This window comes from Mesocricetus auratus, unplaced genomic scaffold (assembly GCF_017639785.1).
Source record: "Mesocricetus auratus isolate SY011 unplaced genomic scaffold, BCM_Maur_2.0 Super-Scaffold_6731, whole genome shotgun sequence".
NCBI classification, from domain to species: domain Eukaryota; kingdom Metazoa; phylum Chordata; class Mammalia; order Rodentia; family Cricetidae; genus Mesocricetus; species Mesocricetus auratus.
The window spans coordinates 1,442,519-1,458,848 of NW_024429185.1; the positions used below are offsets into that span (position 1 = coordinate 1,442,519).

The 16,330-nt window shown below is 57.4% G+C and overlaps 2 protein-coding genes across 6 annotated transcripts; one reads left to right on the forward strand and one right to left on the reverse strand.

Annotated features, from left to right (window-relative positions):
* Positions 1 to 469: 469 nt before the first annotated feature.
* On the forward strand, positions 470 to 9,145 carry Homer3 (homer scaffold protein 3). Of its 5 annotated transcripts, XM_005086184.4 has the most exons (10): positions 470 to 578; positions 1,948 to 2,029; positions 2,106 to 2,262; positions 2,644 to 2,775; positions 4,773 to 4,874; positions 5,560 to 5,681; positions 6,333 to 6,489; positions 6,632 to 6,736; positions 6,820 to 6,906; positions 7,857 to 9,145. In XM_005086184.4, exons 2-10 carry the CDS (start codon positions 2,016 to 2,018, stop codon positions 8,046 to 8,048), a joined length of 1,068 nt encoding a protein of 355 aa, XP_005086241.1. In that variant the 5' UTR covers positions 470 to 578; positions 1,948 to 2,015; the 3' UTR covers positions 8,049 to 9,145. The 5 variants fall into 5 exon arrangements, 3 of the variants coding, with proteins under 3 accessions (XP_005086241.1, XP_021078739.1, XP_012980770.1); XR_001197490.3 differs by lacking the exon at positions 470 to 578 and having other exon boundaries at positions 985 to 2,029; positions 6,262 to 6,489; positions 7,857 to 7,992; XR_005875967.1 differs by lacking the exon at positions 470 to 578 and having other exon boundaries at positions 985 to 2,029; positions 6,262 to 6,489; positions 6,820 to 6,925; positions 7,857 to 7,989.
* Ddx49 (DEAD-box helicase 49) lies at positions 8,305 to 16,241 on the reverse strand. The gene is made up of 13 exons (XM_005086183.4): positions 16,089 to 16,241; positions 14,965 to 15,088; positions 12,515 to 12,600; positions 12,312 to 12,433; positions 11,665 to 11,852; positions 11,434 to 11,574; positions 10,958 to 11,033; positions 10,201 to 10,277; positions 9,977 to 10,074; positions 9,452 to 9,526; positions 8,823 to 8,911; positions 8,661 to 8,732; positions 8,305 to 8,532 (listed from the first exon to the last, which is right to left on the reverse strand). The coding sequence occupies exons 1-13, from the start codon at positions 16,201 to 16,203 to the stop codon at positions 8,374 to 8,376; spliced, it is 1,422 nt and encodes a 473-aa protein (XP_005086240.1). The 5' UTR covers positions 16,204 to 16,241; the 3' UTR covers positions 8,305 to 8,373.
* Positions 16,242 to 16,330: the final 89 nt, after the last annotated feature.

Sequence of the window (16,330 nt, forward strand, 5' to 3'; positions counted from 1 at the left end):
CCTTACTTTCCGGCCCCTGCCTCTAATCCCTTTGCTCCAACCCCCTGATGCCATGGGCCCCTCCGGCTCCTCCAGGGCCGTCCCTCCCTACGCCTTCTGCTCCCTCCCGCGGGGCTTCCTCACTGCCGTCCACTCTGCGGGCCTTGACTTTCTGGCCCCTCCTTCCCCACCCCGCCCACCTCAGCCCTGCTTGTCCGTCCCCTCCTTCTCTGCCCAGCAGTCCGGCTCACCTAGTCCTCCACTCCCCCACTCCTTCCCGGCCCCACCGCCCTCCCCTGCCCATCTCACCCCGCTTCTTCCTTCCCGCTCCTGACCTCCTGGTGCCCGCCCCGTCTTCTGCCCCTTCACCCCACCCCCTCTGCTCCGGCCCCCCGCGGTTCTCGTTCCCCTCCCACCGGTCCGCCCTCCCCTTCCTCCCTCTCCCCGCCCTCGGGCGCCGGCCGGCAGGGGGCGCTGCGCGGAGGCGGGGCGGCGCGGGGACTGGCCGCGATGGGACCGGAGGCGGCGCAGACAAAGGCGCGGGTGGCGAGGGGCGCGCGGAGGGAGCGGGCCGAAGACGGCGGCGGCGGCGACGCGGGGTGAGCCGGGCTGACAGGGGGACCCCAGCTCCCGAGGCGCGGTCGGGGCGCGGGGGGCGTCGGGGGCTGGGGAGCGCAGGCGGTTCCCAAAGTTGCGGACTGTGCGGCGGGGCCGGGGTGCCGAGGGCTGCCCGCTGAAGGGCTGGGGTCCTGGGGCGCGGGGCGCGGCTGCTCTGGGTCCCCCAACCCCGGGGGCGGGCGTGGGAGGCGCCGAGTCGCGAGGCTCTGCTGCTCGGAAAGTTGCGGGTCGGCGGCTCCGGGAGCTGGGGCGCGCGGGCTGTCCCGGCGCGGGTGCGCACCCGTCCCGAGGGGCTTCCGGCGCGGGGCTTCTGGCGGGAGCCCCGCCTCGCGCTCGTGAACCCCGGCTCCGCGCCGCCGCTCCGGGGCGCGTGACTACTTGGTGAGTAACTTTTCCCGAGCTCAGCAAGTCCGGGCAGGAGAGGCCCGACCGGAAGGGCCTGGGTTGGGGGACCCCTTTTCCCCGTCTCCGCCAGTCCTAGTCGCGTCTCCGACTCGAGCCGAGCCGCCCCTCCCCCGCATGGGGGGCTCCGGTTTCAGACCCGTGACCACACCACAACAGCCGCTGCCCGGGACAGCATGGGGGAGCGCTAACCTCCGGAGCCTGGCCCTGCGTCCGCAGGACCCTCCTCCAGCCCCCTTGGGTGCAGATTCGGGGGCTCAGCAGGGTATCCAAAACTCCGGGTGATGGGTACAGGCGCCCACGGAGGCCGGGAAGCCCCTTCTCTCAGTCTTGTTCTCTGCTCACGGAGTGGGAACTGGGATGAGTCGCTTGCTACTGTCTCAACAATCCTGCCTCATCCTCCGCAGTGCTGGGATGACAGACATTTGCCACCATGACAGACTTTCATTTCGTCCTTTTAAATAGGCTAGGAATCCCTGGAGACTCGACTTGGACTCCGAGGTGTAGCCTTGCCTTGGGGGTGTGTGCTAAGCTGTCCTTTGGTGGGAGCAGAGGGCCCTGGAAGCACTCCACTCTTCTCAGAGATGGTGATCTGGTGGTGATGTCCAGGGGTGGCCTTGAACTCCGAGGATGTGTGCTCGGACTGCCTTGGCCTCCTGAGTAGATGAGACCACTGGTTATCACCTCTGATTGAGCTTTGTTCCACTTTTTGACGCAAGACCCTCTGGGGGCTGTTGGATGGGAGGGGTGAATAAACTGTCCCACTCATGCCCAGTCCCCGTGGGAGGAGACTTTCCCGGTGGCTGGTAACCTGGACGGTGAGTTACACAGTGATTTCAGCTTGGGCCGAGACAGGAGGTGGCTGTAGGAGATGTGAAGGGAGTCACCGGGAGGGCACACTCGGCCTGAACGCCCCTGGATCCTTGCTCAAGCCCCTTTTCTCCCCAGAGACCGAACAAGTGGCTCCTGTCACCTCTCTGAGTACCCCTTAGAGGCCACCCATCCCAGCCTGACCAATGTCCACCGCCAGGTGAGCACCCACCCGCTCTGCCCAGGCCCAGCCCTCTGGGTGGCCAGCTCCCTGCAGAGCTTCTGTCCCTCAGCAGGGAGCAGCCCATCTTCAGCACCCGGGCGCACGTGTTCCAGATTGACCCCGCTACCAAGCGCAACTGGGTCCCCGCTGGCAAGCACGCACTTACTGTGTCCTATTTCTACGATGCCACCCGAAATGTGTACCGAATCATCAGCATCGGGGGTGCCAAGGTCTGAGCAGAGGCCTGGGGGCAGGTTTGGCACCGGGGTGTGAAGCCACCGGGCCAGGCTGGGTGACTTGTGAGCCTTTAGGGAGGCTAGTCCATTCAGACTCTCAGCGTTGTTGTCAGGGTTGGGATGCTAGGCCTCAGTGGGCTGAGGATTCTGCTCTAGCCTCTCACTGGGCGAATCCTAGGCGGGGATCAGCCCATGAGCTATGCCTCTGGGGATTCTGGGTAGGGATCTTCTACTGAGACAGGTGCCTAGAATTATCTTTTTTAATACTTTGTGTAGTCCAAACTTTGATACTCCCCCCTCAGCCCGTTAGGCTGGCTGCTCATGGTGGTCGCTGTCCCTCCTGCTAATCTTGAATCTTGCTTTCCCCACGCTCAGGCCATCATCAACAGCACAGTCACCCCCAACATGACCTTCACCAAAACCTCACAGAAGTTCGGGCAGTGGGCAGATAGTCGAGCCAACACTGTCTATGGCCTAGGCTTTGCCTCTGAACAGCAGCTGACCCAGGTGGGCGGGGACATGGGCAGTGATTGGCATCTGTGTTTCTTGGGACAAGACCTCTTGGGTGCCCTGGGCAGTGTGGTCACGAAAGACTAAGTCTTTCGTCTTTTGTGGAGAGGGGGGCGTGATTTTTTTGATAGACCAGGCTGACCTCGAACTCACAGAGATCCACCTTCCTCGGTCTCATGGGATTAAAGGTGTGTGCCACCACTGTCTGGCTTTTGAATAATTTTCTTCCTTTATTTTTCTGTTTTGTCGGTAGTGGGGTCTCACTATATGTGTGTAGCCCTGGCTGATCTGGAACTTGCTATGTAGACAAAGCTGGTCTCCAACTTACATTATAGCTAAGGCTGCCTACACCTGTCCAGTGCTTAGACGGCAGAGGCTCTCAGGGTGGGAGAGGCCTCAGGCTAAGACTGGCTGCTCTTGCACAGGACTGACTGGGCTCTCGGCACCCACACAGGCTCTCAGCCTTCTGGAACTCCAAGAGGGGAGTTTCAGGCCTCTAGTTTCTGAGGGCATTTACACATATGTACATGCAATTAAAAGCAATAAAAATAAGTTAAAAAGCGAGTTTTCTTTTAAAAATTTTTTATTACATTTATTTATTATTTCTGTGTTGTGTGGGTGCAGGTGTGCTGTCGAAATCAAAGGGGTCTGTGGGGGGTCAGCTGCCCCCTGACATGCAGGCCCCACAGCTGGACTTAGGTCACCCAACTTGACACCAAGCTCACTGAGCCAGGTTACTAGCCTCACATATTATTTTTAAAAATTAATTTTCTTTTTTTTGAGACAAGGTTTCTCTGTGTGGCTTTGGAGCCTGTCCTGGAACTCACTCTGTAGACCAGGCTGGCCTAGAACTCAGAGATCCGCCTGTCTCTGCCTCCTGAGTGCTGGGATTAAAGGCCAACACCCAGCTCTGGCTTTTTATTTATTTATTTACTTTTATTTTTCTTTTTTGGCTTTTTATTTCTTAAGAGATTTATGTATGTGTATTTGTGTTGGTGCCTGTGTGTGTGAATGCCCCAAGAAGCCAGCAGAGGGCACTGGGTCCCCTGGAATCACGGCAGTTGTGAGTTAGTTGCCTCAGGTGGTGTTTGACCTGGTGTGGTTTCTCTGCGACAGAAGCCTGTGCTCCTAATCGCTGAGGTCCCTGACCTCACAGAGATCCGCCTGCCTCTCTGCCTCCCAAGTGCTGGGATTAAAGGTGTGTGCCACCACCACCAGGCCACAAATTATTTCTAATAGATGACAATTAATTTAATTTTATGTGTTTGTCTGCATTCATGTCTGTGAGGAGTCACAGACAGCTGTGAGCCACCATGTGGGTGCTGGAATTGAACCCAGGTCCTCTGGAAGAGCAGCCAGTGCTCTTACCTGCTGAGCCATGGCTCCAGCCACTATGAAACCTGTGTTAAAGTGAAAAGAAAATGCATTATCACATTGGGTGTTGGTGGCTCACGCCTTTAATCCCAGCACTCAGGAGGCAGAGGCAGGTGGATCTCTGAGAGTTCGAGGCCAGCCTGGTCTACAGAGTGAGTGCCAGGACAGGCTCCAAACAATACAGAGAAACCTTGTCTTGAAAAAAAAAAAAAAGAAAGAAGGAAAGGAAAAAGCATTATCACAACCACAGAACCAGCACTGTCAGGTGACCCCTATAGGAGAAGGTATGAGGAGACCACACTCTCGCTGGCTGGGCATGCCCCTTCCTGTGTCTTGAGATACTAGCAATTGTGAAGGATGGATGGGCATCAGCCTCAGAGTGTCCACTCCAAGCCAGTCTGACAGGAACAGGGAGTCCGGTTCTGTGTGGCTCAGAACCTTAATGTCACCTCTGGTACACACCACACCCCCCCCCCTGTGTCACCCTTGACACCCAAGATGGTCACAGGGTTAACCTTTCCCATTCTCCCCTTGAAGGCTGCAGGATGACAGGGCAGGCGGGGGACGGGGTGGTGTGACGGGTGGGGGTGCTTTCTGACTGCCCCATGTCTCACCCCCAGTTTGCTGAGAAGTTTCAGGAGGTGAAGGAAGCAGCCAGGCTGGCTCGGGAGAAATCTCAGGATGGTGGAGAATTCACTGGCCCGGCCCTGGCCCCCCACCAGGTAGGTGCCCTGTGCCCGTGTCTGCTGGCCCACGCCAGCTGCCACACCCCGAGGCAGCTGTATCGGTTGCTTCTGCCATCGGTCACAGCCTTGTGCTGGCATCTAAGGCTGGCTGGTGGCCTTATCGAGTATGCATGTGCACACATGTGAGGACAATTTGTGGGAGTCGGCTCTCTCCTTCCAGCATGGCGCCAGGCTTGGTGACCTACTGAGCCATCTCTCCAGCCCATGCCTCAAATTTTACCGGAGATGTTTGAAGTCTCAGTGCCCAGGGGAAACCTTCCAAGGGTTCACATCCCTGTTTCTGTAGGTTGTTCGGGTCTTGAGGGTTTAGTGAAGACCAGTCGGGGGAGGAGGATTTTCCTCCATCCAGGGGCCTGGGGAGCTGTGGAGGGTGAGGAGGGGACATCCACTAGGCTTCACAGGTCAGTTAAGACCCCCGACCTCGCCGGGCGGTGGTGGCGCACGCCTTTAATCCCAGCACTCGGGAGGCAGAGGCAGGCTGATCTCTGTGAGTTCGAGGCCAGGCTGGACCGACAGCCTCCAAAACAGAGAAACCCTGTCTCGTAAAACCAAAAAAAAAACAGATCCCCGACCTCAGTCAGTACCCCAGTGACCCCAGTCCTTAACCCAATCAACCTTAGCTCCTGCTGCGTCCTTGACCTGACCTGTGTCCCATACACAGGTTCCGCCGAGCCCGATGGTCAGCACCAACGGTCCGGGAGAGGAGAAGCTGTTCCGCAGCCAGAGTGCTGATGCTCCTGGACCCACCGAGCGGGAGCGCTTGAAGAAGATGCTGTCAGAAGGGTGAGGGGTGGGGCTTGCAGGGTAGGTGTGCCGGGCGGAACCTGCTTGATGGTCATGGCAGAAGCCTGAGCGGTGTATTGTGACTAGGACTGAACTTGAGGGTGACAGGAATAGTGTTTCTGGGTGCAGGGCCTTGACTGGTACACCTTATAAGGGGTTACGCCCAGGAATCCCAAGAACAGGCCTTTATGGTGTGATTAAGGGGGGTAGGCAGTGGGTGGGGCCTTGGATGGCCTGTGTGGGTGTGGCCTGCAGCAGATGTAGCTGGCGGCCAGGGTGTGGGGTAGGAGCTTGGGCTGCAGACTTGGGAAAGGAGGAGGCCATTGGTCCCTGCCTCATCTGGAGAGGAGGCTGCCCCTCCAGCATCACTGGCTCCATCCCATGGCTATGGCGTGGCAATCTGGGAGGGGCAGGGATAGGTTCCCAAAATTTTTGGAGGGTTTCGCCGTGTAGCCCACTCTGGCCTGGGACTCGTTATGTAGCCTAGAGTGACATCAAACTTAAGGGGACCCTCCTGTCTCGGCTCCACACGCCATGGTCCCCACTCCCTAGCTTAGTGTTGTTTTGACCCTGCTCCTAGCCCAGGAGGCCCTCCGCCAGACGCCACCCGCTTTGACCACGCACGCCCCCAGCCCGGTGTCTTCCCCGCAGCTCCGTGGGCGAGGTCCAGTGGGAGGCCGAGTTCTTCGCACTACAGGACAGCAACCAGAGGCTGGCAGGGGCCCTTCGCGAGGCCAATGTGGCTGCCGCACAGTGGAGGCAGCAGCTGGAGGCCCAGCGGGCAGAGGCCGAGCGCCTGCGGCAGCGGGTGAGGACCCCCACTGCCCATCAGTCTCCAGCGTGTCATTTCTCGCTGTAAGATGACTTGAGACCTTGAGAGGCTGACATGAGGCATCGGGCCGCATGTCACAGAGGGCGGTGGGACAGCTGAGTTGGCCGTGTGCGTGCAGGTGGCAGAGCTGGAGGCCCAGGCTGCTGCAGAGCCGGTGGGCGAGAAGGAGGCGACCGGCCAGTCCGCGGAGCAGCTGGAAGCCAGGGTGCAGACCAAGGACCAGGTGAGCCAGGGCAAGCTCCAGGGTTGTGCCTCACCCACGTCTCCTTGGGAATCCAGGGCCTTCTGAGCAACCTTCCTCTCTAGGAGATCCAGACTTTGAAGAACCAGAACTCGGGGACACGTGAAACACCTGATACCACTGAGCGTGAGGAGGCACAGCAGAAGGTTCAGGTTGGCTGTGGCCCCTGAGGTAGAATGGGCGTGTCTGCCTGAAGCCCTGGAGACAGCCTCAATCCTGGTCTCTCCACGCTTGGGCAGTCACCTAGGGGAGCTTTCAGACCTCAGCCAAGAAAGGACCCCAAGTGTCCCCTAGAGACTCCTGGGGAGAAATGACCCTGTTGTCCTTGGGGTGGGTGCAGCTTGTGCAACGGTTGAGGCCAGAACCCCAGAACTGGCAGCCGGCCCGGGGACAGCATTCCATTCCCAGCGAGAGGATCTGCAGGGAGGCTGTCTGTAGTGCGTGCACATACAGGTGCTCCGTGTGCCTGCGCGTGAGCAGGCCAGAGCCTAGTGGCTTCTGTTTTGCCTCATCCTTTGAGACAATCCTCTCCTGAGTGTGAGCTCAGGTGGCCCGGGCTGGGTGCTGAGGGTCTGCTCTCCCACCTGTGGTTACAGCCGCTGGTCGCACCTGGGATTTGGTTAGGCAGGATGGGTTGTCACCGTGTGGGTGCTTTTGATACTGTTTCTCTCAGACACCGCATGGGATCAAAGGTGCATCTGGTTTTAGGATTTAATTCTGTGTATGGGTTTGTACTGGTGCAGATTCCCTCAGAGGTCAGGAGTTGGATTCCCTAGGGAGTTATGTATGGTGGTTTCACATGGGAGGAGAACCGAGGTCGGCTGCGAAAGCTGATGCTGTGGAACCCTGACCAAACCCTGCATCGCGCTTTTAGAAACGGGGTCTTAAGCGCTGGGGAGGCTTAGACCAGCCAGTCTCCCGAGTGCTGGGATTGCAAGTGCCTGCCGACCACCGCGCTCGGCTTTCTGTCGCTGTCAGGGTCTGAACTCACGTGGGGCACCTCACTACTGCTGTCGCCTCCCAGCCTGCGGGAACCATGGGCAGGGTGGGCAACCGGAAGTTTCTCAGCTTGTGTCACCCCACGCCCCTTCCTCCCCTGCAGGACCTGGAGACACGGAATGCAGAGCTGGAGCAGCAGCTCCGAGCTATGGAGTGCAGCCTGGAGGAGGCGCGGGCCGAGCGGGAGCGTGCTCGTGTGGAGGTGGGCCGGGCCGCGCAGCTGCTGGATGTGCGGCTGTTCGAGCTGAGCGAGTTGCGTGAGGGCCTGGCCCGCCTGGCAGAGGCGGCACCGTAGTTGGCCCGCGCGGGCCTGCGGCCCCCAGGTCCCCTGGCAGGGGCCCATCTCTGCCTCTGAGCTTTGCGCTGTGTAGAGTTTTCTAGAATCCATGGGTGGCGCTGATACCCAGATTACATTTCTGCGAGGCTGTACAAGCACGTGGCTTTGCTGGCTGCGGCCGCCCTGCATCGCAGGGATGAGGGCGGGCCACAGCGGTCATCCCCATAGGGCAACAGAGAACCCGCAGCCATCCCGCCCCATTCTCCAGTCAGACTGACAGCTTCAGAGTGTTTACTGAGGTTCCCTGAGCCCGCCCAGGGCAGTAGCAGCCACAGGTTCACACTCAGGTCTGCGCCGGAGGCCTGGGAGGCTGAGGCCCTCGGCCCGCGCCTTTCTGTCCTTTCTGTCGCCGAAGCGTCTGCCCCACCTTCTCCTTGAAGCGCTTGTTCTGTTGCTTGATCTTGGCCAGCTCCGCCTTGCGCTTGGCCTCCAGGTCGGGATCCTGAGGAAGGAAACCTGGCTGAGATGGGAGCCATGGCTTCGCAGGGAACGGCTTGGTCCCCAAGCCCATCCTACCCTTACTGGCCACGCCCCCACGCCCGGCCCTCCCCTCCACTCCCCTCGGCCCACCTTCCCCTCCAGGATCAGCTGCTTCCGCTTGTTGATCTCCTTCTTTTCGTCAAAATGCGAAGCCTCCAGTTTCTAACCAGAGAGGGCACAGGTCAGGGCAGCTCCGCAGGGAGCCCGCTCTGCACCCCCTCTCCCCGTGTGCACCCCGGCGGCCACACTCACGATCTCGCACTCTCTGCGCACCACGTTGACCTGCGTGAGGATGCTCAGGACCTCGGCCTCTCCCACCACCAGTTCCTCCAGCTGCTTCTCTGCGGGGCAGGGCGCGAGAGCGGAGTTGGGCTGGGCCTGCCACCGGCCCTCTGCACCCTAGTTCTGGATGTCTGCACCCAGCCATATTTGGACCGATGACATTTAAAAGAAGCAAAATTGTGCCAAACTTGGTGGCACATGCCTGTCACAGCATTGGAGAGGCAGGGGAATCACTGAATTCCAGGCCAGCTCCTAAGAGCAAGGATCTGTCTCGAATAAATGAGTGAATAGAAGGAACGGGGAGTGGATGAGTTGAGGGGCACGCGTCTCCCAGCGCTGGGCGGCTGAGGCGAGGGGGTCATGAGCCCAGGGCTCCTAGGCCACTGCAGCCTAAACCGTGGGAGCTCAGCCACGGTTTAGCAGGTCCGGATGTGGGGAGGGCTCAAGTGCTGGCCCACCTCCCTCCCACGGACACCTGCAGGGCTGCCGGCCCTGTGTAGTGTTGGCTGGGCACAGTAACAGAGCACTCGGCACTGTTTAAAGTTCCAAGTGGCCCAGGCAGGGAATTGGTCTCCCAGCCACAGACCCTACCCACTTACTGATCTGCTCCTCGATGGCATGCAACAGGTGGATGTCATACTGTGTCACCAGTGTGATGGCCTGTCCCTGCCGCCCTGCGGGGACATACATGTTACCGGACCTGGGCTCACCAAGGGGGCTCACCCCAGATGGTCAGCTCCAGGATCCTCCTCGGAGGCTCAGAACAAGAGCTTGGTGGGGAGGGACAGCTCTGCTAAGCTGGCCTCCCATGAGGCTTCCCTTTAGCTAGGCTGCCAGGAAGTCAGGCCTTAGCCCTGCCCTGTTGTCCCTTTACAGTGGTGACCAAGCTGGCGCACAGAATTTCCTAAGGCCACAGGGCTGGGAGGCCCCATCCCGCCCAGCAATCCCCTCTCCGGATTATAGCATGAAGAGCTAGCAAGGCAGCTGTCTCCCTGGCCCCTGGGTGGCCCAGGAGGACTCGGGGAAGGTCTCCACGGAGCCTGCTTCTCACTCAGGGACAGACCTGAGCTCCCCAGTGTCTCTGGCTGCAGCTAGAACCTCCCAGCCTTTCCAGCTCTGCTCACCTGCACGGGCTGTTCGACCAACTCGGTGGATGTAGATCTTGGGGAGCCCAGGGGTGTTGTGGTTGATGACAACCTGCACAGTGGGGATGTCCAGGCCCCTGGAGGGATGAAGCACTCAGCTGGGGAGTCCATGTGGGGAGCCCTCCCCATGCCCAGCCCAGCTTCCTGTCCTCACTGTGGTCCAGGCCACCAGAGGACAGGCATGCTGCACCAGGCCTGCTCACCTCGAGGCCACATCAGTGGCGATAAGAATCCGGTACACGCTGGACTTGAACTTGGCCAGGGCTGCAAAGCGCTCTTTCTGTGCCATAGGTGAGGGGAAGTTTGTGAGCAGATGGGGGGCTAGGACAGGGCAGACCAGGGAGGAGGTAGTCCCAAAGCCAAATGGGACAACAGGGTGACATGGAGACAGGGTGGGGTACCACTTAGCTGTGATATCTAAGACAGGGTCGAGTTGGGCAGTGGTGGCGCACACCTTTAATCCCAGGACTCGAGAAGCAGAGGCAGGCGGATCTCTGAGAGTTTGAAACCAGCCTGGTTTACAAAGCTACACAGAGAAATCCTGTCTCGAAAATCAAAATAAAGACAGGGTCACACTGGGGGTGGTGGCTCACACCTTTAATCCCAGCTCTCGGGAGGCAGAGACAGGAGAATCTCTGAGAGTTTCAGACTAGCCCGGTCTAAATAGAGTAGATAGACAGTACTACATAGAGACCCTGTCCCCTGTCTCAAAAAAAAAAAGAGGACAGGGTCTCCATTAGCCCAAGATGGCTTTGAATTTCTGATCTTCCTGCCCTGCCATACCTCCAGAGTGCGGGGAGTCCAGGTACGTGTGTAACAGGCATAGAAACTGTGTGGTTTATGTAGTTTGGGATGGGACCCAGGGTCTCATACATGCTAGGCAAGCGCTCTACCAACTGAGCCCCACGCCAGCCTGAGTGGTGGCATGGAGACTGGAGAGGCTGTGCCACGGCCCGTCACCTGCTTCATCATGGAGTGGAGCGCCACTGTGGGGAAGTTGAACTTCCGAAGCATCATACAGAGGATCTGACAGGTCCTGGTGGGAAAAGGATGGCTGTGTGTCTTGTCCCAACTACTGAGACATCACACGGGTGGCCTAGGGGTCAGAGAAATGTTAGGTTTGCTGCCTGCCTGCTGTGCTTCTAAAGCTAGAACCAGCAAGGACCAGAATAGTGCTCTTAGGCCGGTTCCTGCTGAGCCTGACGGCCACGCAGCTCCATTCCACAGACAAGACTTCCTCTTCTGCACACACGCGGACCCTCCGTCTCTGCCCTCCTAACTGACCCAGGCTGACGCAGCCAACAGCTATTTTGAGATTTTCGTTTGGTTTGAGTCAAGGTTGTGTAGCTCGGCTGGCCCCTGGGAGTGAACTCCATAGCAGCAGCAGCAGGCCAGGCCCGGTCCGGCTCCAGCCTCTCTTGCGGGCTCCCACTCACTTGCAGGTGTTGGTGAAGATGATGATGGAGCAGTCCTCCAGCTGCTCTTGGAAGGTCTGGACCAAGTGCACCAGGTAGGCGTCCTTCACCTTCTCCGGCACCAGCAGGTAGCGCTGGTCAAGCTGCTCCACCGTACGCACCCTGGAGGTGGAAGGGCAGAGCAGCACAGCCTCAGTTTCCCCTTCTGTCTGAACTCTCTGGTCTTATCCTCACCACAGCTTTAGGACTCACTGAGCCTGCGCCTCCCAGAAGAAGGGCTGGTTGGTGGCCAGGCCCTGCAGCTCCTTGAGAGTGTCGGTCAGCGTGGCGCTGAACAGCAGGGTCTGCCTACGCACTGGAACGGCTGCCAGGATGGTCTCCAGGTCTGCAGTGAAGTCGGTGCAACCCTGCTCCAGCAAGCGGTCAGCCTCATCCATCACCTGTGTCAGACGGGTGCACCAGAGACAGGCTGCGTCAGAGGGGTGCACCAGAGACAGGCTGCGTCAGAGGGGTGCACCAGAGACAGGCTGGACCAGAGGGGTGCACCAGAGACAGGCTGGACCAGAGCAAGAGCAGCAGACACAAGCCCAGCACGCCTCTTCTCAGGACTGTGCAATGTGCTCCAGAACACTGTCCCCAGACCACGTCACCTACTCTGCAGGCCCTCTAGGGGCCCCCTTTCTACATGGCCTGTCTCTACCGGGCTTTTGGTTTGTATGAGAACTCACGCTGTAGAGCTGTAGACCAGGCTGCCTCAAACTCACAGAGATCCCCCTGCCTCTGCCTCTGAGTGCTGGGATACAAGGTGAGTGCCAACACGCCCAGGTGGCCCTTGTCTTTATTTCTAGCCTTTTGCAGTGGTTCTCAGCCCCAGGCCTGAGGGGGCACAACTGACTCACCAGGAACTGGATCTTTTTCATGTTCAAAGTGTTGGAGCTGCGCAGGTGGTCAGCCAGGCGCCCAGGGGTGGCAATCACGACGTGTGGCTTCCGAGAGAGCTCCAGTGCCTGCGCCACCATGTCTGGAGTGGAGGGAGAGGTGAGGCTGGGTAGGTGGGGTCAGCAGGGCCCCCATGGCCCACCCTAGCCTCTCACCCCTATACCCATGCCGCCAACGATAATGCAGTCCTTCAGGCCCAGGGGCTTTCCCAGCACCCTGAACTGCTCAGCAATCTGGTAGGCCAGCTCCCTGTGGATGAGAAGGACCAGCTGGGTCAGTGTGTTGTGGGATTTTAATCAGCTTAGCCAATGACTTTTAGGACAGGGGAGCAAGTCATGCTTTGGGGCCTGCCTGCCTATGATTGGGCAGTAGCTGCAGATCAGATCACAGCCTCCAATGCCTTTGGGCAGAAGCCAAGGGCAATCTACCTTTACATTGTAAGTGTTCCCCCAAATAAAATTTTCTTTTTGGTTTTTCGAGACAGGTTTTCTCTGTATTGTTTTGGAGGCTGTCCTGGAACTCGCTCTGTAGACCAGGCTGGCTTTGAACTCAGAGATCCGCCTGTCTCTGCCTCCTGAGTGCTGGGATTAAAGGTGTGCGCCACCACCGCCCGGCACCAAATAAATATTTGGTATTCTTTTCTTTCAGGCTCTGTGGACTCCTTTATTCCGCCACAGCAGTGAACCTGGGTGCCTGTCTCCTGTCCTTTCTCCTTCCCCCGGCTCCTGTGCTCTCCACCTCCAAAACGCTGATGGCCGCCTCCAAATCAATTCTAGGGGGATTGGCAACATGGCTCAGCAGGTAAGGTACAGCTAACATCCGAGTCCTGCAGGAGGTCCCCACCTCCACGCCTGCACGTGGCGTAGGTGACACAAGCGTAAGTCAACATGTAAGGGCAGACTCAAGCGTGAGGACCCGAGCTCAGGTCAGCAATACCCTTGTAAAAGCTCAGCACGCAGCCGTATCTCTCACCTCAGTGTGGACGAGCATGAGACGGGGGATGGTTGGGGCTTACTAGGAGGCCAGCCAGCCAATTAATGAGCCCTAGTTTCAGTGAGACCCGGTCTCAAAATAAGATGGGGGTGGGGACGAGGCTCAGGAGTTAAGGGCAATGGCTGCTCTTCCCTGACTTCAATTCCCTGCACTCAATGGTGGCTCCCAACTGTCTATGCTAGGGTGACACCCTCTTCTGGTGCAGAGAACCAGGAAATCTTTGGCTGGATATAGTGGCGCACGCCTTTAATCCCAGCACTTGGGAGGCAGAGCTGGGAGGGTCTCTTGTGAGTTCTGTGTTAGCCTGGTCTACACAGTGAGTCCTAGAACAGCCAGGGTTACAAAGTAAGACCCTGTGGGAGTGGGGATGGAAAGGAGTTCAAAAGAGTACACAATGATTCAGAGTAAGTTACTGCTCTTGAGAGGACTTGAGTTCAGTTCCCAGTACCCTCATTAGGCCGCTTACAACATGTAGTTCCAGAGGATGACACCCTCTCCTGGCCACTGTGAATACTATACTCACATGCACATACCCACGTAGAGACACAGCTATCATTAAAAATAAATCTTTTTTTCTTAAAAAGTGATTAAGAAAACAAAAAACAACAGAAGGCTGGGCGTTGGTGGCGCACGCCTTTAATCCCAGCACCCAGGAGGCAGAGGCAGGCTGATCTCTGTGAGTTCGAGGCCAACCTGGGCTACAGCGTAAGTTCCAGGACAGCCAAGGCTACACAGAGAAACCCTGTCTCAAAAACCAAAGCAACAAAAAACAAAAGGAAAAAAAGCAAATAAGGTGGAGGGCAATTAAGGAACATTCCTGATGTTACCCTCTGGCCTCTACACAGCCTACACACATGTGTCCACACACACAATCTAACCTTTGGTGTGATACTTAAGAACCACACACAAGGTGCTCTAATAGTGTCCAGCATTTCCTGTGCCCTCTCAACCTCTGTACACGGGAACCGATACGTCTACAATGCCTCTTAGTGGGTGTGTATGCAGTGGCGCTTCTGTGGTGGTCAGAGGCCAATTTACTCCAGTCAGTTCTCTCCTACGGTGCATCCCCAGGGATTGAACTCAGGACACCAGGATTGTACACAAACACCTTTCCCTGCTAAGCAATCTTGCTGGCCCAGGAATATCTTTTTGTTTCCCTCGCTGTGAGGTATTTTAATGATACATATGTCTCTGTGGGTCTACACATGCATTGCTCCCTCGACAGCCCCTTTCCCAAGCAGGAGGAACCTTTCACACCATGAGTCCTGTTTGATTCTGCTGCATCCCTACAAAAAGGAGTGATTCTTGTGGGATATTTGTATACCATGTGAAGACATATTTTCTGGGATTGGTGTAATAGCGAGGCAGGAGACACGGGCGGGAATTCTGGGGAGAGGAAGAGGATCGAGAAGCCAGGAGACGGGAGAGAGGCAAGGCCACGTGATAGAGCATGGACAACATGAAAAGTTATAAGAGCTAGGTGGGAACAAGCCTAAGCTCTAGGCTGAGCTTTCATAAGCAGTCTGTGCGCCATTATATGGGAGCTACCTGGAAGGACAGAGACTTGCTACAAAGAAAGCAGTCAGGTTAGTCACATTCGAGGGTGTGCTGGAGGCTCACCTGGTGGGTGTCAGGACCAGGCAGAAGATGCCGTAAGGGTCCTCAGACAGCTTCTGCAAGATGGGAAGTACAAAGGCAGCCGTCTTGCCACTCCCTGTCTTTGCACAGCCCAAGCAATCTCGACCTGGCAGATGCAAAGCAGTCATCAACATGAGGCAGAGGCCACCGCTGGGCCGGCGGGCATTCTCTCAGTATTTTCAGAAACAGACAGTCATGGCCTCTTTTCAGTATGAGGTGCACTTAGAGTTCACCAAAGGTACAGATGAGCAGGAGGTGCTGGGCACCTTTCCCCTAGTTGGTGGCGGACTGTCTTAGAATTCTAAGGGATGGAGAGTACAGGTGTCTGCTGTGCCTGAACCTTGCAGTCACTAGATAAGGCTTGGGGTCCTAAACCAATGGGATGGGGAATCTGGGAATGGGACAAGTCCTGCTGGTCTGTGGAAGAAAAGGTCATGACTTTCTCCAGATGTGGAGAAAGGCTTCAAAATCTTGCTGAAAATCAGCTCACCCGACATTTTTGCCTTTTCTCTATGCTGGCACCCTTTCTGCAGAATGGAATATTAAAAACTGCTACATTTTCATTAGTTTCTTGAATTTGTTACTAATTTCCAACAATTATTATGATTGCTACTTTGAAACAAGGCTGGTCTGGAACTTACTACATTGCTGAGGACTATCTTGAACTCTCGATCTTCCTGCTCCCACCGCTCAGTATCGGGATGGCTGGGAGTCACCACGCCTGGCTCCAAGGATGTATCTTTGACGGCAAAAGTTAACGGGGTCGAAGAGCACGGCCTCAAACCCGGAGCCCTGATTTTTACCTTTTTACTAAGTCAAAAAGACCGCCAGGTCTACCCTATGTTTTGCAATGGCTGCTCTTCCGGAGGCCCTGAGTTCAATTCCCTGCACTCCTACTGTGGCTCCCAACTGTCTTCTGGAGTACAGACAAAGCGCCAAACTCTCCCAATGCTTGGGCAGTAAGAAACTTCCGGGGGTGCCACTGCCTACATGACAATGCACACGAGTCAGTCGCAACCCGAACGTCGAAGCGGACCCTGGCTGTGGGACCAAGAGGGCTAGCGATGAGGACGAAGAAAGGCACGAGAACAGAGGCGAGCACTCACCCTCCAGAATGGCTGGGATGCAACCGAGCTGCACCGGCGTGGGCTGCTTCAACCCCAGCTGCCGACATTGTTCCACCAGCCACGACGATAGCCCGAGCTCGGCGAACCCCGCCATGCTCAAGACCGGCGCGGAGAATGAAGACTACTTCCGGCGCGCTGATAATGAACGTCACGTCCAGGTCCCTCAGCCAATCCGCTTTGCTGGCGTTTTCGGCTTGAAACCTTCTCGCTCGCTGACTGGA